The sequence below is a fragment of the Theobroma cacao genome, chromosome 7, assembly GCF_000208745.1.
Source record: "Theobroma cacao cultivar B97-61/B2 chromosome 7, Criollo_cocoa_genome_V2, whole genome shotgun sequence".
Taxonomy (NCBI): Eukaryota; Viridiplantae; Streptophyta; class Magnoliopsida; order Malvales; family Malvaceae; genus Theobroma; species Theobroma cacao.
This window is the reverse complement of record NC_030856.1, coordinates 2,603,824-2,623,581: the sequence shown is the minus strand read 5'-3', so window position 1 is coordinate 2,623,581 and position 19,758 is coordinate 2,603,824. Positions and strand designations below refer to the sequence as shown.

At 33.8% G+C, this 19,758-nt stretch overlaps 3 protein-coding genes, 1 non-coding gene and 1 pseudogene across 7 annotated transcripts; 3 read left to right on the top strand and 2 right to left on the bottom strand.

Moving 5' to 3' along the window:
- LOC18593608 lies at positions 5,044–5,644 on the top strand (annotated as a pseudogene).
- LOC18593607 (germin-like protein 9-3) lies at positions 6,616–7,503 on the bottom strand. The gene is made up of 2 exons (XM_018124193.1): positions 7,387–7,503; positions 6,616–7,281 (listed from the first exon to the last, which is right to left on the bottom strand). Exons 1-2 carry the CDS (start codon positions 7,501–7,503, stop codon positions 6,616–6,618), a joined length of 783 nt encoding a protein of 260 aa, XP_017979682.1.
- Positions 9,031–12,972, top strand: LOC18593606 (electron transfer flavoprotein subunit alpha, mitochondrial). 4 transcript variants are annotated; one of them, XM_018124472.1, is made up of 10 exons: positions 9,031–9,263; positions 9,367–9,549; positions 9,721–9,932; positions 10,468–10,631; positions 10,916–11,074; positions 11,239–11,291; positions 11,727–11,867; positions 12,062–12,135; positions 12,502–12,562; positions 12,736–12,972. In XM_018124472.1, the coding sequence occupies exons 1-9, from the start codon at positions 9,168–9,170 to the stop codon at positions 12,524–12,526; spliced, it is 1,107 nt and encodes a 368-aa protein (XP_017979961.1). In that variant the 5' UTR covers positions 9,031–9,167; the 3' UTR covers positions 12,527–12,562; positions 12,736–12,972. The 4 variants fall into 4 exon arrangements, with proteins under 4 accessions (XP_017979961.1, XP_007020980.1, XP_007020979.1 ...); XM_007020918.2 differs by lacking the exon at positions 12,502–12,562; XM_007020917.2 differs by lacking the exon at positions 12,736–12,972 and having other exon boundaries at positions 12,502–12,679.
- Positions 12,815–12,885, top strand: TRNAG-CCC. Its single transcript has one exon. It is a non-coding gene; the product is annotated as a tRNA-Gly (tRNA).
- LOC18593605 lies at positions 15,285–16,313 on the bottom strand. The gene is made up of 3 exons (XM_007020916.2): positions 15,865–16,313; positions 15,704–15,769; positions 15,285–15,588 (listed from the first exon to the last, which is right to left on the bottom strand). Exons 1-3 carry the CDS (start codon positions 16,201–16,203, stop codon positions 15,448–15,450), a joined length of 546 nt encoding a protein of 181 aa, XP_007020978.2. The 5' UTR covers positions 16,204–16,313; the 3' UTR covers positions 15,285–15,447.

Sequence of the window (19,758 nt, the reverse complement as noted above, 5' to 3'; positions counted from 1 at the left end):
TGGGGTTACATGTGCACAAAGAAAAAGTTGATTGGTTCAATTGAAGGAGAGTTGAATTATTGGGTCTGTCACCACTGACATGACTGCAAAGTTTGGTCAGAATCCACACCTCTCTTCCAGCTGTAATGACTGCACACATCACGTCGCATTTAGCTTTCCCTTGCAAACAATTACTTTGAATTTGAGTTTATTTCAAAATTAATACTAAGATTCTACCCTCTCTGTTCATGAATGATTTGATTTTAGAGAGAAAGTTCTCAGCCAGTTTGTTTACCTAGTTCCTTGTTTATATATCAATGGAGAACCTGAGCTTCCTTTTTTTTTTTTTTTTCATTACAATGGTAAATTTAACTTGCCTTCATTCCTTCCATAACCTTTTGATGCTTGCAATTCTCACCATCATTTGACCAATTAATATTACATATCTAATGAAGATATATATATATATATATATATACATTTATACTATTGAATGTCCAATACGCACATGAATCATATTAAGTGAAATTTATGATAAAAATATTGTAAAAATAATAAATGAAATAAACTATATCTACGTAGGAGGTGAGAAGCAAATTCAAGTGAAAAAGAAAAGAACTGCAACAGCTTTATGAAGGAACTGGCCATTCTTTAAAAATTAAAATTGTTCAAAATGAGATCAATCAATTGGTAAAAGCGGAAGAGATGACGTGGAAATAGAGATCCAGGGCAGCATGGTTGAAAGAAGGTGACAAGAACATCAAGTTCTTCCTTGGGAAAGCAAAGGAGAGGAGGAGGAAAAACACCACTTAGAGCTTTGAAGAAAGAGAATGATGAATCGACAGTTTCTGCAGGTGAATTGAGTTTGATTATTAATGACTATTTCATTGGCTTGTTTTCTTCTTCAGGTCAATTATAGATAGATGCAATCTTAATTGGAATACAGCAAAAAATAATGAACCAGATGAATGTTGATTTAAATGCTAGTATTTCAATGGAGGAACTGAAGAGTGCTTTGTTCCAAATGCACCCTACAAAGGATTCTGGACCAAATGGGATACTTGCGTTATTTTACCAGAAATATTGGCATAAGCTTGGGAGTCACACTCATAAATTTGTAGCTAAATTTCTGGAAGATCATATCAGTTCCTCTGAAATTAATCACACTCATATCGTGCCTATTCTAGAGGTAAATCAGCTAGAAAGGGTAAGCCAATTCCGCCCTATCAGTCTTTGCAACATCTTTTATAAAATTGCATCGAAGTTACTAACAAACCATTTGAAAGGGATATTGCCTCATATGATTTTTGCAAACCAGAGTGCATTTGTCCCAAGGAGATTGGTTTTGTACAATGTGATAGTAGAACAAGAATTTATTTATTACCTGCATAATAAAAGGCAAGGCCAATATGGTGATTTTGCTTTGAAGCTCAACCTGAGCAAAACATATGACAAGGTTGAGTGGTGTTTTGTGTATATTATGCAAAAATTGGGATTTAAAGGTATGTTTCTAAATTCAATCATGGGATGTATATCTTCTGTTTCTTACTCAATTCTAGTCAATGGAGTTCCGAGTGAGCCTTTTTTGCCATCTAGAGGGCTACGTCAAGGAGATCCCTTATCTCCATTCCTTTTTTGTTATTGCATCAGAAGCTTTGTCTGGTCTTCTAAATATAGCTGTAGCAAATAAGAGATTAATGGGTTTGAAGGTTGGAAGGGGAGGTCCTAATGTCACTCACTTATTTTTTGCGGATGATAGCATGATTTTTGGCAAGGCAAAGGGACAAGAAGCTTCGGTTTTAAATGATAATCTGGTGACTTATGAACAAGCTTTTGGTCAGAAGATTAATTTGGAGAAGACAGTTGTATTATTTAGAAACAATACAGGGGTAAGTGATGTCAAGAGGTATGCAGTATCATGGGAATCAATCAGAGACAATGGGGTTGAAATTATTTGGGTATGCCGTTGACAAGAGAAGGAATGAAAAAAACAAATTTTTGCTTATGTCAAAAAGAAGGTCCTGAAGCAACTGTCAAATTAGAAAAATAAACTTTTGTTAGTAGTAGGTAAGGAGGTCTTGATTAAATCAGTTGCACATGCCATTCCTTCATATGTGATGAGTTGCTTTAAGCTGTCGGATTCTGCTTTTCAAGGTATTGATTTTGCGATTGCTTGATTTTGGTGGGGGGTGATGAGAAAGATAGGAAGATTCATTGGAAGAACTAGAACTCAATGTGCAAATCTAAATTTTCTAGTGGAACGGATTTTCGAAATACACGAAAGTTTAATCTTGCGATGTTGGCAAAACAGGTTTGGAGGCTACAAATCAAAGAATCCACTTTTGCGTACCAAGTATTAAAGGCAAGGTACATTCCTAGGCATGAATTTGTTGATGCTCTAATTGGATCAAATCCGAGTTATAGTTAGAGAAGTATTAGAGACAGTTATATGGTAATCAAGAAAGGGTTGCTCTGGAGAGTTGGGGATAGAACTGATATCTTTGTCAAGAAAGATAGTTGGATTCCGTACGAGACACTGAGACCAGCATTAATGTGTTATGGTGATGTAACGGAGGCAAGGTGAGTATGTGACTTGTTTGATTCAAGTACAATGTTGTGGGATGTAGAAACAAGTAGTAGATATTTCCCACCGTTTGAGTGCAATATGATTCTATCGATCCCAATTAGTAGGAGGCTTTCAAATGATAAACAAATATGGTTTGATAAATGGCAGGGTGAGTATATTGTTAAATCTGGCTATAGCCTTCTTTGTTCTATAACAAGCAGTAATGATGAGGCAAACTGCTCAAACAATTTTTCAATAATTTGGAAAAAGATTTGGAATTTAAATATTTCTAGGCAAATACTCTTATTCGCTTGAAGAATTATGAGAGGAATTCTTCTTACTCGGACTGTGAAAGTGGATATGTTTTGTAATTTTGGTGACAATGATCAAGAAACTAATTTTCACTGTCTATGCTATTGTCGGTACGCTTGAGTAGTATGGTTGGCTTCGAGATGGGGATTTAGAGATATTAGGATCCAGTTTCAGAATTTATTTTGATGGATTTGTTTTCTATGTGATTAAATCAATGAGGAGAATATTGAAGAAATTCTGTGTTTGTTATGGGCTATATGGAAAGCTCGAAACTTGTTGATCTTTAAGGACAAGAAGATGGAACCAAACGAGGTTGAGGCCAACTGTTCTGGCCATAATACGCAACATATAAATGCTGAGTTGTGGACACCTTGGAGTGGACCACATGGTTTAAAGTTGAACGCAGATGCTACTTTATTTGTAAAGGATGGTGAAGCCATGATGGCTATGGGTTTTGTGGTTAGAAACTCTATTGGTGGCGTGGCACTCATGGATGCAAAAAGGATGTTATTACATAGTTCGTGTTTATGATGCGAAATTGAGGGTTGTTACATGGGCGGTGATGATGTGTCCAAAAAGTAATTTTATGCGTGATTAGATAGAAGTCGACAACCTCTTGGTGGCTGGATGGATTTCAAGTAAAAATTTCAAAGGGCTTTGGGTTTATTAGTAGAGGATTGTGCTATTTTTTTGCAAGAGATGGCAACGCATATGGTAGCAACATGGTGGCTCATGTGGTAGCAAAGTCTGCTAAGGATATGCTAACAAATCAATTTTTATGGAGGGATGCTTCGGGATGCTACTCTCATACCAAACCTGCTTAGAGATTTTGTGTTTAAAGATGCCTTGTTGATCAATTAATTAAAGAATGTGTGGGTTTAGATTTGGTTATTTGTAATGAATGATTAGCTTGGGTATTCTTTTTTCCTTACCATGATTTTTATCCCCGTGAGTTTTTTCATTGTAAGATTTTTAATGAGGCTCATCTTTCATGTTTTATACAATATTGTGGGTAGTAATTGCAATATATTATGTAAAGTCGCTCACAATGTATTGATGTTGATGAAGTAATGAAATATTCATCTTTCTTTTAAAAAAAAAATTAGAGGAAATTTGTTCTTATTACTCAAAATTTATAATGAATATTGTTTTCTCCCACACAAACAATTCAAACATGGCAAAATCTAATGAAATTAATGATTTCATTAGACCATAATTATTGTGATTATGCATGAGAGATTTAAAGAAATTCAATAATTATTTCATTTTGTTTAACAACTATTTTTTTTTCATAAAAAAATTTTCGAGTGAATAAATAACTATAAGGTATAATAATTGGAACCCAAAATCACTCAAAGTAGAACATATTTTAATGGCTATCTAAACTGAAATTTACTAAGATAAAAAACATTAAAATTAAATTCTGACCTATCTTTGTTTAACACGTTTCTACTAAATATATAATAATGAAAGATTTAGTGGACTTGACCTGATGAGCATGTTTGAATAAAACATTTATTCATGTTTATACCATAGTTATTTATTCATTCTTAATTAATTCTATGATTTTACCTTTTTGTCATTTATTTTTCACTTAATAATGTATAATTAATAGTAACTTTTATGAAGTAAAAAACAAAGAGTTGTACCAAAAAAAGTTAAAAAACAAAACGAAAGAAACAATGAAAGGGCGCACAAGAATATTTTTTATTATTTTTTTGTAGGAATGTGCAATGCAAATTGCTAAGGTGTGTTTTCATTATTAATCTTAGACTTGGAAATCTAGCTACTGGAAGACTCTTCATACAAAAATAAGTGAATATTAACAATCAGAGTTTTATTTTTTGAATATATAAATAAAAGATATATTTTATTGTCGAGTATTTTAAGAAGACTTGTTAAGATTTTCAGTTGGTATTTGATTTTTTTCTTTTTTTTTTTTGAGAAAAAATTTATATTTGATTGTTAATATAAAAGATGTTCATGTAATGCAGGCCAATGGAAAATACAGTGTTCTTGCTGCCGATGAATTTGATCACATAGGATATTCTCAATTTTGACAATTTTGACATAGAATTCTCAGCTGATTACTCTATAAGTACATGCTCCAGGAAGATTTGTATAAGCTAAAACACAATCTTTTCTCAACCAGCTTCAAGTAAAACTGTAGTGCTACCAAGCATGGCATGGCATCAAGTTTCTTCAACTTGCTTAGTGTGTTTCTGTTAGCAGCAATGGTCTCTGCTAGTGATCCAGATATCATTTCAGATTTCTTAGCCCCTGCAAACTCTACAGCCCTTGATGGAAATTTCTTTACCTTCAACTTCGCGGTATATTCGATGCTGACTATTGACCGGATTCAAGGTTACAGAAGCTAGCATGGCGGAGGTCCCTGCCTTTAATGGCCAGAGTGTTTCCTTTGCCAGTTTGGCGTACCTGCAGGCACCTTCAACCCACCTCTCATCCACCGTCGTTGTGCTGAGCTTCTCTCATCGTTGTTGATGGAAGCCTTGAGGTTGGTTTTGTTGACACAACCGGCAAGCTTTACACCCAAACTCTCCAGGTTGCGGTTATCTTCGTGTTTCCTTAATAACATCCTTGACATTTCGCATTAACTTAACCATGGCTGTTTCTGGCTTTGGCAGTGCAAATGCAGGAACTGTTTCTATTCCATCTACTGTTTTTGCCACTGGCATTGATGATGATATCCTTGCCAAAGGCTTTAAAACTGACTTTACTACTATTCAGAAGATCAAGGCTGGCCTTGGAGCCAAGGCCAAGAATTGAAGCACCAAAGATAAATTGTAGAAAACCAAATGTAGTAATCATGTTGAGTTTCATGAGTAGCTTTATATTGTTACATCATGTTTAATTAGAAATTAAATTGGTTTGAATCATCCGATAAAACTTGTGGAAAGGAAATCCTTGGCTTGCCTTGGTTTTCCTTTGTCTCTTTTTCATTCTTGGTGTTCTGGTTTTATTATTTGAATTAGCTAGTATTTGACATCATTCAGGGAAACCATAGAAATTTTAAGCCGAGGAATCAGTTGCAAATTCTCTTCTGGTTAAGTTAATGCCAAATGTCAAGGATGTTCCATTTGGCTGCAAAGAAATTGAAGATAAGGATAACATTTTTGCCCACCATATACATGGACAGTGGCAGCCAAGCACTATTTCAGGTGGTTCAGGTTACTTTTTGCTAATTATGAATTGATTTCTCAGTTAAGAAACATACAGACAAAGGCTACTGACCAATGTTGATTTTCAAAAGGGTCCAAGAGCTTGGATTGTAAACTTAATCCCCTAGAAAATTTGTTCTTTTTCTACTAGGGACAGAGTTTTTATTATCTTTGAACATTATATTCTCAGCCATAGGCTTTCAGCAAAACATGGAAGACATGAAAGTATGAAACTCTACAGGTTCTTCAGTGGGATCAAAACACAAACAAGGGAACTCAAGGCAAGGTAGGTTTTACGTCTGAAAGATTCTAGCTCTATAATCCACACTTGGAGGCATTGTTTGATTTTCTTTCTAATAATCTTCATCCATGGCACTTTTTGCTGTCTGAAAACTTAGAATTCATTGAAAAAAAAAACTAAGAATTCATAACAAATTAATCCTTAATGCAAAAAGAACACAATTATATTTTGCTTCATCTTGATGGTTCAATTTCTTTAGGTAACTCCCCTTTGCAACAGAACAAGACCAGCACATTGAAATCCGAAAATTTAGAATGTTAATAGTTCATGATCCCATCTCAGGCCTTGGGTGCAAGCCCTGCCTTGAGTTTCTGAATAGTGGCAACATCAGTTTTGAAAGACTTTGCCAAGATCTCATCGTCAATGCCTGTTGCAAACACAGTAGAAGGAACCGAGACGGTGCCAGCAGCTGAACTACCAAAGGCGGATATTGCAATGGCAAAGTTTTTTTCATCACAGTTGAGCTGATAGTGCACTAATCCCTTAGGGAACACAAACATGTCTCCGGCTTGAAGCCCTTGTGTAAAGAGCCTGTTAGCAGTGTCAACGAACCCGACTTCAAGGGTCCTGTACGTAAGAAACAAAAGTTCCGCGGCTCGGGGATGGGTGTGCGGAGGGTTGACTGAACCTGCAGGGTACTGCAAAACAGCATAAGACACACTTTGTCCATTAAGGGCAGGGAATTCAGGCATGGCTGCTTTTGTTACTGTGAAATTTGCTGGTGGATCAGAGATAACGAGTCGCCTCATGCCTGTGTAGGTGAAAAACTTTCCATCCAATTCAACAGCATTCGCTCCAGCTGGAACAACAAAATCAGTGATGATATCTGGATCCCCAAATATTGCTACTCGGAAGAAAGGGAAAGCAATGGCCAGAGCTAGGAAGAACTGTTGCTTGACAGTCAAGGCCGTGGTGGAAAAACCAGGATGGTAACAAATGAAATGCTTGAACAGTTGCGGACATGACTTTCAGCAAGGTTGTATATATACATATATACTTGATTTGCAAGCATTACACTAGACAATTCCTTTTGTTTTGTCAAAGTTCACGACAAAGGCAACAGCTCTCAACATAACTATAGACTCAGGTGTTTTCTTGTCTACGCTCCAGGCTTTCTTTATTCGGAATTTAGCTTGGGTAACACCACATATGCAGTCTTGATCCATCAAAGACAAATGCATCAAACACAACCAAATTGTTTTAGTAGGAAGGAGCAGACCTTGGAACCTTAAATGAAATACAAATTAATGATATTCAATGAAAGGGGTTTTCCAAGATGCTGTTGCAACTTTTATTTTCTTAATCTTAAAATAGTAAGCGACTCGTCACATCTTAAAAATTAAAATTTAAAATTATTATCAAATTTAAAATACAAAAAATTAACAAATTTTAAATGGTACAAAGATATATTCATAACCAGAGTAATACAAAGATCTGACAATTAACAATCTTTTTGAAAGGACAAAGTATAACAGAACTTCCTACGTTATTAGGAGAAAGAGTTAGAAACCAAATAAGGGATGTTTATAAAGGAATAATTCTTTATGAAAATATTAAATATGGTGAACTCATAAACTTTATCCAAAAAGATGGATTAAAAATTTACCAAAATTTAAAACTTCGAAAACAATTAGAAAAGGAAAGATATTGCAGAAAAGAATTAAGATCATTCTGCCAATAATTTGACATCAAACATGAACCTTTTTCCTCAAATACCTGTTGTCTTGCAAAACCAAAATAAAAGAAACATAAGAAAAGTATCCCAAATTATTACAACAAATCAAAATATAGAAAGTATAAAAAAGATAAACCAAAACGGAAAGAAGAAAGTAAAATAGACAACAATAAAATGTTTCAGATGCGAAAAAACTGGTCACATTTTAAAATTTTACAAAATTAGAAGAAAAATCAATGAACTTCACTTGGATAAAAACATTGAACAAAAAATTAATGAAATCCTATTAGAATCAACAACATCGAATTATGAGATATCAAACAGCAAAAAATCTACAAGCGAATTCCAAATAGATGAAATACAAACTACATCTCAATCTTCAACAGATAATAAAGAACAAATTAATGTCCTAACCAAAGATCAAGGACTCATGATTGAAGTCATTGACAAAATCCACGACCCAACACTAAAAAAAGAATACCTTAAAAATTATATATATATATATATATATCACATAAATTTATATTATTGAATGTCCAATATGCACATGAATTCATAAGTGAAATTTGTGGTAAAAATATTATAAAAATGATAATTGAAATAAGTTAAAATTTATTGTAAAATGATGGAAGTTTGTTCTTATTACTCAAAAATTTCCACCACTTAGTATTATGAATATTATTTCTCCTACACAAACAATTCAAACATGAAAAATCTAATTAAATTAATGATTTAATTAGACCATAATTGTTACGAATATGCACGGGGGATTAAAAAGAAATTCAGTAATTATTTCATATTATTTGACAACTACTTTTTTCAGTGAAAAAAAATTCAAGTGGATAAATAACAATAGGGTATAATAATTCGAACCCAAAATCACTCGAAATAGAAATTTACAAAGATAAATAACACTAAATTAAATTTCTAACCTATCTATGTTTGACACGTGTCATTTCCTTGTTAGCTGGGCATTTTTATTACTTTTTAGCCTTTGCTTGGGCTTTTATTGGGCTGCTGCTGGGCCACTAGTGTTTCTCTTCGGGTAGACGGCACTGCAGAAACCGACGCCGTTCGGATAATCTACCGCCAACAAAATCAAATAATCCCCAAAACATCCGGCGAGTCACGAAGGCGGAAAAAGGGAATACAGAAATGGCGAGTCGTTTACTGCTCAAAACTCTGTCGAAACGACATCGTATTAGCTCCACACCTTTTCCTTTCCTCTCCAAATCCTCGGGGTCTAGATCTGTAATTATTTCTTTCGTTTTCCTTTTATCAGAATTTTAATTGATAATTTGAAAAAAATTGAAAAATTTCTCTCATTTCGATTTTATTTTTCTTTAATTAAAAGGCAAGTACTTTGGTCTTAGCCGAGCATGAAGGCGGCTCGATCAAGGCTCAGTCACTGAGCGCGGTGGTGGCCGCCAGCTCCATCGGTGAAAACAATTCCGTTTCCATGCTGTTGGCTGGCTCCGGTTCTTCCCTTCTAAAGGCCGCCGAGAGTGCCGCCACGTGTCACCCTTCTCTTTCTCAGGTAAATCGCACGTGACGTTAAAATTGTATGATTTTCCTTTTACTAATAATATTTCACTTATTTTCTGATTTATGTTATTAATTTTTTAATTTCTTGTTAGTTTTATTAAATAAAAAATGCAAATAATTTGGGGTTTTTACTAATATTTATAAGGCTGTTGTTTCATTGTAGGTTCTTGTAGCTGATTCTGATAAATTTGAATATCCTTTGGCTGAGCCATGGTCTAAGTTAGTCCAACTGGTTCAGCAGCAAGGAGGCTACTCTCATGTCATTGCTACTTCAGGTTCATTCGGGAAGAACATATTGCCGCGTGCCGCTGCCCTTTTGGATATTTCTCCTGTTACTGATGTTGTTGAAATTATTGGATCCCATCAATTTGTCAGGTAAAATTTACTTTGTCATACTATCTGTGTACTTTGATGGATACTGTTTGTGTTGTATGTGAATTGTTGTTGCTTGTCATGCAAGTTGAGTTGATTGAGTTGTGTTGATACACTTGAACTTTTGAAAACATGGGACTTTTATCAGAATGTCGTGATTAAAGTGTAGGCTATTGTGTTTTGATGTTCATTTCATTGTCTACTAGTTGTTTGCAGGTCAAGGGCCAAGAGGGGTCTTGAGTTTGAGCTGTATTGACATGATTTAGGCTGTGTAATAGTCCTTCTAGCTTCTTTCGATTGTTAGTTATAGTATGTGTTACTTGGTTTGATGTTTATGATCAATTTGTAACTTTAAAGCTTAGATTTTGCTGTTACTATTTTTGTTTCCTTTATGAAACTGTGTAGATTACAGGGGTAGGGACCATAGGAAAGTGACTTAAAATGATTATCGTGTATTCTGCATAATCCTGCATGTGGTAATGAATCATTAACGTGCCTTTTGTTGAACTGATTATGAAGTATACTATCTATGTAACAGGCCAATTTATGCTGGTAATGCCCTTTGTACAGTTCGATATACTGGTGCCAGCCCTTGTATGTTGACTGTTAGATCCACCTCTTTTCCAGTGCCTCCAGTCTCGGGTGATTTAAAATCTGATAGGGCTCCTATTTCTCAGGTTGATCTCTCAACCTTAGATGAAGGTCTGTTTACCTTTTCCTGATGTATAGATGTTCAAATTGGCTTGTCTCTGCCTTCAAAGTTATCTTTTCCCTTCCTGCTTCAGAGAAGAAAGGAACAAAAAAGAAGGCATTTGGGTTCTTATAGTTTTCGCTGCATATTTCATGTGCCTTAGGAATTATAATGTTAACAAATTTTATCTTAAGAAAACTTTTGGGAATTCTAACTGATTAGTTTATCTGAGCTAATTTTGTGTGTGCAACTTGAGTCTATGCCATGTCTTGACCTTAAAGGTCATTGATTGCAGATTCTATCGGTAAATCTAGATACATAAAGCTATTGTCTGAGGATACAGAGCGCCCTGATTTGGGAAGTGCACATATTGTGGTTACTGGGGGGCGAGCTTTAAAAAGTGCTGAGAACTTCAAACTAATAGAGAAGCTAGCAGAGAAACTTGGTGCAGCTGGTTAGCTTCAAGAACTCTACTGTCTTGAACTTTTAAAATCCCCATTCTATTGTTGTCGTTGTCATGTCTTTCTTCATATAGATGTCATTTTTGTAAGTGTTTTAAATTTTCATGATATTAAGCTCCGTGGTTCTTCTTTTCTTTTCTTTTTTTTTTTGGCGCAGTTGGTGCTACCCGTGCTGCTGTTGATGCTGGATTTGTTCCCAATGAACTACAGGTAAGATTCATATCGTTCTCTTCAACTTACAAGAATGCCATAAGGAGCTTCTATCATGTTATTATGTACTTTTTGATTGGTTCTGTCTTTAAGCCATTCAAGTGGAACATTGAAACTATTATTGTCATGCTTTGCTTTGATGAGCTTGACTTCTTGATATGTTGCCCCATTTCTCTCATTTCACCAAACAAGAACACACACACACACATGCGTCGTATCAATTTGCTATTTGATGATGAAATGTAAAGATGCCAACGTTTATAATCTTTCCTAGGATATATAATATGTATCTTAGTTTCTTCAAGAAAAATGCATTCACATTTGAAGGAGAATCTAAAACTGAAATAGCTCAAAAGATATCAAATTTGTAGTCCACATAATTATCTTAGATATGTTTTTCCTGCCTCATCTGATTTGTAATACTTATCTTGTCAGGTTGGTCAAACTGGGAAAATTGTGGCCCCAGAACTATACTTGGCATTTGGCGTTTCAGGAGCCATTCAACACTTAGCAGGCATGAAAGATTCCAAGGTTATTGTTGCTGTTAACAAAGATGCAGATGCGCCCATTTTCCAGGTAACAATCCTCCCTTCCTATTATACACACATCCATCTGTCCTTCCCTCTCCCCCAGTTCTCTGTCTGTCACAGAAATGTGAATGCAAGCATATGTACACAAAAAGGTGCTTATATGACCATGTGTTTATACAGACAAAGATGTGAAATACTGATTGATTCTTGATGCATTCCATTTTCTTACATCTGGTGCAGGTAGCTGATTATGGACTTGTGGGTGATCTTTTCGAAGTGATACCGGACTTGTTAGAGAAGCTGCCTGAGAAAAAGTAGGCCTGTATACTTCAAGTCTCCTTATAGTCCTAAACATTGTTGAATGCTTGTTTACATGAAAAATTTCAAATTGAATAGCAATAAAAGTAATGATATGAAAATTCACTTCGAATAAACAGCCCTTTTTACCCTGCAATATCTGTTGCTAGTTTCCGGTGAGCGGAACAAAGCAGATGTCTGTTCTAAATCAAAAGTCCAATGGAAATCAATCTTGAAATGACCTAAACCTATGTCTCTGCCATGAAGGGGCAAAGAAAGCATTATCATCACATAGAAACTGCATTTTACCAGTCTCAAATTATCATCAAACCCAATGTTTGAAACTGGACTGAGCCCAATCGAAACTTCCTTTTGTTAAACAGGTCGATAATGCTAGAAATGGGATAGTTTGTGTTCTTGAATCACATGAATGCCTTCATTTCTGTAAGTACCTTTCTGTTTCAAGGGAGGGACATCTCTTTGGAAACGAAGCATGCCTTTGGTTGTAAACTCTGAAGTTACTCTTTTATCTCTTCATTACTACTAAAGCAATTAGCTTAATTGAAGGTATAATCACCCAAAATTATACCAATTACAATGGTTTTGATGTAACTTAGGATGTCAACTTAAGTTGGCGTAAGAAAGGCCAAGAGATCTGCCATTGAAGAGAAGTTTCAAATTCGTTACTCGGTTCAAGCGCATCTGGTGTAGTGGTATCACAGTACCCTCCCACGGTACTGACCGGGGTTCGATTCCCCGGATGCACATGTGTTTTCTCTTTTCTTTACTTTTGTAGAATTTGGATCAATACAAAAACTGCTTAAGAACAATGGAAATGAATTTGATTAGACTGGTTCTGTAAGCCAAGCGAAGGAATGGTATGTCAAAAATGGCAAATGGGAAAGGCAGAAACCCTTTTCAAGACCAAGCAAGGTCAAAGGAAAAAACATGGATTGTTTCTTTTCATACTCTTCTCCTTTTAGCATGTGGTTCTTGTCCCAATAGACATGTTCAAGGTCCACCAGGTAAATAAAACCTGCTTTTCTTAGAGTCTGACCAGAATGCTTGGATCCATATATATCTGTTTGCATCAATGCAAACCACAAGAAAGTTGCATATTTTGGGGGCATTGGTTTGGTCTTTGGCATATATCTTGTTAACTTTTTCATTCCTTCCTCTTGCTTGTAAACAGAATAAGAAGCCTTTAACCATGTGTGTTGTCAATTTTTTTTTCCCTTTTTTTAGAGAAAAACAGGCAACACATATATCTAGTCTTTTTTGCTTGGATGGAATTTCTTTATGATACTTAATTATCACTTTTACCATTTTTTATGTTGCTGAAATTACTAATGAACCCATCATTTAATTTAAAATTTCAAGTAATGATTGAATACAATCGAATCCGTAAGACATAAAAAGATACCCAAAATTAATGTTTTTTTTTATTCATAAAGAAAAGTAGTTAATTTTTTTTTGAAGAATATTTATTTTTTTCAAAGATGATGTATTACTTTCATATAAAAACTTATTTAAAGATGTATTAGGTTTGACTTAAATGTGATGATGAAAGAAAGCACCTTTTGGAATAATTCTTTTGGTGACAAAAGCATTCCTGACAACCCCCCTCAGAATTTTGTATTTGGTGGCACATCTTACTTCTGGTACCTTCCTCACCAGATTGAACAGGCAAGCACTTGAAGGGTGAGGCGGCTCGGGCTGGTTTTGCTTTCACTTAAGCAAGAATGTTACTTTCTAATAAAACTAAGGAAATTGCAACACAAACCATCTATCTCTTCAGATAAGATTTGCAAAGAAAGATTTATAAACCCGAACAAACATGAATTGTCGAAGAAAAATATTCGAATTTAACTTTTTAAGTAAGAAAATATATGTACCTATCATTCAATAAAATGTTTGAGTGCATACAGTTTCTTCTAGTAATATTTTTATTGTTGGAGACATAGTTCAAATGATAATTATAAGAAGAAAGAAACCAAGCTTTGGAACAGATAAGGTTTTGAAAATATATATGTAAGACTTTGTAAGAATATTGGAGATAGAAGAAAAGCAAGTTAAATGGTGCAGCTTGACATCAGCTGACATTTGGGAGAGTGGACGAGAGAGACAGAACACTGCCTAACCACAGTCGAAATAGACTGTAGTACTGTTCTTTTAAGAAGGGAAATAAGAAAGAATTGGACCTAAAAAAGCAAAAAATTTGATCACTTTTAAGAAAAGAAAACTTGCATGTTGTTATCTTGGAACTGTTTACAGTCTCAAAATGGGAAATAATTGCTAACCTAGTTTGGGATTTAGTGGTATTTTACAAAGCATATATAGTTGGAAAAAAAAATTTTTTGTTCTCCCTTTTTTCTCTTTGGGTTCAATTATGGTTTCGGAATGGCACAAAGAAACTACATAAAGTGCAACTATGATTGGTCAACATTTTTCCTCTCATGGGTGATGATCAAGACCTTCATGTTGAATTATTTCTTTTGAGTTTTACATAAAAAGGGTATATACTTTAATCTACACTTGCAAGTGTTCCTCGTTTGCCTAACACAATTTTTAATTATATGATCAACTATCAGCTATTGATTCAATGAATATCGATTTCAATTAAAAATTAAGAATTGAAATGTGCTTTTAATGTTTTGAGATCAATTCTTGTGCTTTCGATTGGATTGTTGTAATTTGATGATCAATGTTGACAGAGCCTCGTGAAAAATTAAATTGTATTGAAGGTTATTTATCTTTTAATCACATTTTAAGATAATCAAACTCATACAATGATCGATTGACAAAAATTAAAATACTATGCACTAACAATTTTTCCATCTTCTTATAATTTGACTAGCCTTGAGATAACTCTCAATGTTCTAATCAACCTTGGTTATATTATCTCAATAAAAATCTCCATTTGCCTTTTAAAAAAAATAGGTGGGTTGTTGTTATAAGTAGGAATTCAACTGTGCTGGCGGGGTAGGTATTTCCAAAATATATTACATTGTTTGACCTTTTCTTGATGTATGTCTTGAGGTAAGGATATAGGTCATTAATGTTGACTTCTAGTTAGTTGGGATCAATCTGACCTTTGGGTATTTTTTTTGTTGATCTCGCATCCTGTTTTTAATCCTTTTTCACATATGCAACTGAAGAGGGCTACTTTCTTCTGAACTTTTATCCATTTTATGAACATAAATTTGCATACTTCAATTGTTGCAGACAAGAAACAATGGCAACTCTTAATTTTATCATCATGCACAGCACCATTCTTTTCATTGATGCACAGAGAGAGAGAGAGAGAGGGTGCTGTAATGGAATTGAAATCAACCTAGATAGTGTACTACCATAGACAAAGGAACTAAACAAAGACCCATTTTCTTTAGTTCAGTGCCATCATCTTCTCTTCCTATAAGACCCAATTCATCATTTCTTTCATCTATTTGTCCTGATGCACTGCCTTTTTCCTATAAAAAGAATTGCAAGAAAAGGCACGCTTGTTAGCATGTATACCATGAATCTGGCAAAAAAGGAAAATTATGTGGCTAGAATTAATCAAAACAAAGCTAATTGAGTTCTTACCTGAGATTTGTCCATCACATCTTTCTGCTTCAGGTTCTTATCAAAGTGGTTGATTAAGTTACAAACCTATCAAAATTGGTGCAATTTTATTAAGGAAAACAAGAAGTTGACATTGATTTTTTTTTTATTTTAATAATGTTTGGAGGGAAACATAAGCTGACCTTGGGGCTATTTGCAGGAGAACTAGCAGTATCCTCCAAATCATCATCAACCAAACGTCCTTTATTACACTTCCTCTTCTTGAAACTCAACCTGTTACAGCTTTTACCTAAAGGAGCTCCAAAATCATGTCTTCCAGCAGCAGAACAGGCAGCATCAGAAACTAGAGATGAGCTTTGGTAATTGATATCAGAAGAAAAAGAGCTGTTTTCAACATCCATATCACTGTTGTTATTTGATAAACTTTCAAAATACATAGTCCAACTACTCTCCTCAGGATATTCATCAGCTTCACCATGAGAGACAGGTGATCTGCTCATAGAATTCATGGAACTCGCCATATTCTATGAACCCAATAAGAAGGAGGAGAAGGAGAGAAAAGCTTATAGGACAATATTGAAGATCAGAAAAGAGAGAGAGCTGATGACTCCTGACAAACCCCCCTGCAAAACTATATTTATAGTAGAGAGAAAAACAATAGACAAGTTGAGAGAGTTTGGAATCTTGGTGTGTGTGGGCCAAATGGAGAGTTGGGGGAGGAGAGAAGTTACATTTGGCTGCAAAGGAAGAGTGGGGTTTGACATTTGTGGGAGTAGATTAGATGTCTATGCACCAACAGAGATTTTGTTTTAAACTTACCTTTCCACTAAGTGTGTTGAATCAGTCACTTAAGTCACATAGTCAGACTAGCCCCTTCAGTCATTTCTTTTACTTTTCCATCTCAAGAGATTTGGTTTGTTCATTTTCTCATTCATATGTTTCATCAAAGCATCTGTTCATTTTGGTAATATTTTAAAGACCTTTGATTAATTTTCATGTTAATTTCTTAGCTAGGAGAGATATAAGGTAAATTTAATCATGATACTTTAATCTATTTTATTAAAATTTGTCATTATATTTTTAATTTCAGTGATTTATGAATAAAAAAATAACGAAATCAAAACTTTTTATAAGTAAATTTCATCAATTTCATTATTTTATGCTCAAAAATCAACGAAATTAAATACCTTTGATTTTAAATCTCCAAAATAGCCAACCTCATTAAACCAAATCATGATGGTTAATTCATAATTCTTCTATTTATCAATGGTTTCCTTTGAATTCTCAAAGTATTTGTGAGAAAAGGAAATTAAGACTTTCTGTTGCTATACCTGAATAATATGAAAATCTTTCTTCTTCTTCTTCTTCTCAGTCATCCGTTGAATTAGATATACATGCCCCCATCATTGAAATGGAATATATGAGTTTCAGAATATTGACTTAAGCCAAGAACCAACCATTAAAATAATCCCATCAAAAGCACTTTCAGAAAGCTTAAAATAATGTTAGCCCATCGCTTTCACTGCCAAATTCTTTCGCCACCTCTATGATTGGTTTTGGCTGACACTTATTGATAAAATAATTATCTTATTTTCAGTAGCATTTGCATACGCAAATGTGTTCATCTTGTAACATATCAAATTAAATTTCTCATTTTTCTTTCATCAGAATTAACTTTTCACGAAGTAAAATTTTATAGATATCGATATATACGATAAATAGATTCTCATATTATCTTAGTTATTTTATGAAATAAAAGAAAATAATCTTTTGTTATGTAGGGTAATTAATAGCTAAACAAAAGTAATGATTTCATGTTAATTTTATCTTCTTCTTCTTTTTTCATGGATATGCGATAAGTTGATATTCATACTGTCTCAGCTATTTTATGAAATAAGAGAAAATTATTTTTCTTTACAGAAGGCAATTGATAGTTAAAAGAAAATGATGAATTCATGCTGTTCTTACCTCTTTTCTTGTTTTTCTTTTTCTGTATCTCTTCTTCTAATATTTCATAACATTGAGGAGACAACTACTATAGTACTTAGTACTAGGCATAGAAAATTTGGAGGCCTCATCCAATGTCTTAACCTATCTTTTGAAAGTACAATTATTAGGATGATTAGATATTGGAATGCATCATTTCATTGACCGAATCAATGAATTATTAGTAATACTCTATGCTCGAGCGTTTGATTGAATGATTGCAGATATATGTATCTCTTACTCAAAAAGATAAGTTTGAATTGCTCTTTCTTCTAATAAAACATAAAGTAAAAAAAAAAAATTTTGTCGGTAATAACATATATGAGATTATAGGTTAACATCATTATATAAATAGAAGATTACCATGATTAATTTTCCTTCATAAGAATCAAAATTTAAAGAGATAATCCATAATTAATTGGTTAAGCGATCCAAAAAAATCTTCATAAAAAAACAATTTCCATATATACGAACACTTTCATGTGAGGGGACCAAGGGAAACCTCACATTGTCTTCATGGTGGGAGTCCATTGTAAAGGACATTTTGGAAGGTTTCTTCCACATTGTTTCCTCAATCACCACAGACTTTTGCCTTGTTATATGCAAACACCTTTAACTCTCATTTACTCATTTCTTTTTAACCTTCTATTCTGGTCTTTCAAAATCCCTTAGCCATTTACATGTAAGTCCTTAAATCCCAAAATTCCCAAATTTTTTTGGTGTATTACAAAATAAGAATAGTTTTCATCTTGTTGTCACTAATAATCTAATTTTATTGACTTTTGTGTTTTTTTTTTTCTTTATAGCATTATTTGGATAGAAGATATGGTGAAGATTTGTTTCTAATTTAAAAAAAAAAACATTCTTTTTTTGTCAACTGTCAAATAAGGCTTAAATTTTTCTGGCAAAGGCTTCATCATCTTGGGGGACCTGATCATGACATTAAGGCTTGAGCTTCCTAATATTTTTATTTCCATTTTGGAAATTGACATAATTAGATAGATAAGGTATTTGTGATCCTTAACAAGGTATCAAAATTAGGTGTCACCTTTAAAAAAAAAAAAGCATGTTGTCGATGGCCTACTCACAATATTAATTAATTTCGAAGTGTTTCAAAATGAAATGATATATCGAATTCCAATATATATATATATATATATATATATATATATATTTTAAGATTTTATGAGAAGCCTATATACCTAACATGAGGTTGAACCAAAATGTGGGTGACATGTAAAGGAGTCCCCAGAGTGAGGCAATAATTTTCCATGTTTACAAAAGGGATGATGATGGGTAGCACATTTCGTCGTAATTCATTTTATCATAGTCCCACGAATCATTTATAAATGAGAGTTTCATATAATATTTTGACATATTCTACAAATTATTGTACTGTAACCGACTAATTATAACGTAATAATTATAAGAGATATATTCAGAAAACAATGATACATCATTCTTGTTTTCTTCGACACGAAGGAGTGAATTTTATGGGAAATTAGGTGAAGCTTTTTCTTTTCTTTTCTTTTATGTGTATGTTTTCCTTTGTTGTCAATGATAGAGATGTACACAAAGATTTTGGCCATAGTTAGAGGAAGGCCCCTTTCACCTATCAATTTTCTGTAACAAAAACATAAAAATGAATGAGAGAAATCACATGCGGGGGGCTTTCATGCCCCACGTGTGCCCCCCTTGACTGCACTTTCTTGCCCCATGTGAGGTCGGGCTCAAAGACAAATCAGTCTTGTCCCAACATTTTCAATTAAACCAATCGAGAAATTAGGGATTTGGGTCATTTTCCCACTTTTATTTTTTATTTTTTGGGGTTTCATACTTGTGCTAATTAAGATTGCACTTATGATTATTTTTATTTTTTTTTCATAATCTAATTACTACATATTAAGATTTAACAAATAAAAATAATTACTTTCTTGGGAACATTTTTCTAAGAAAAATACTTATTCAGTTATTACTAGACTACAAAAGTAACACATATACACACACATAAAAATAAATAAGATGGTACTGATAACATATATATATATATAATATATAGATATATAATATATATATATATATATAGTGCA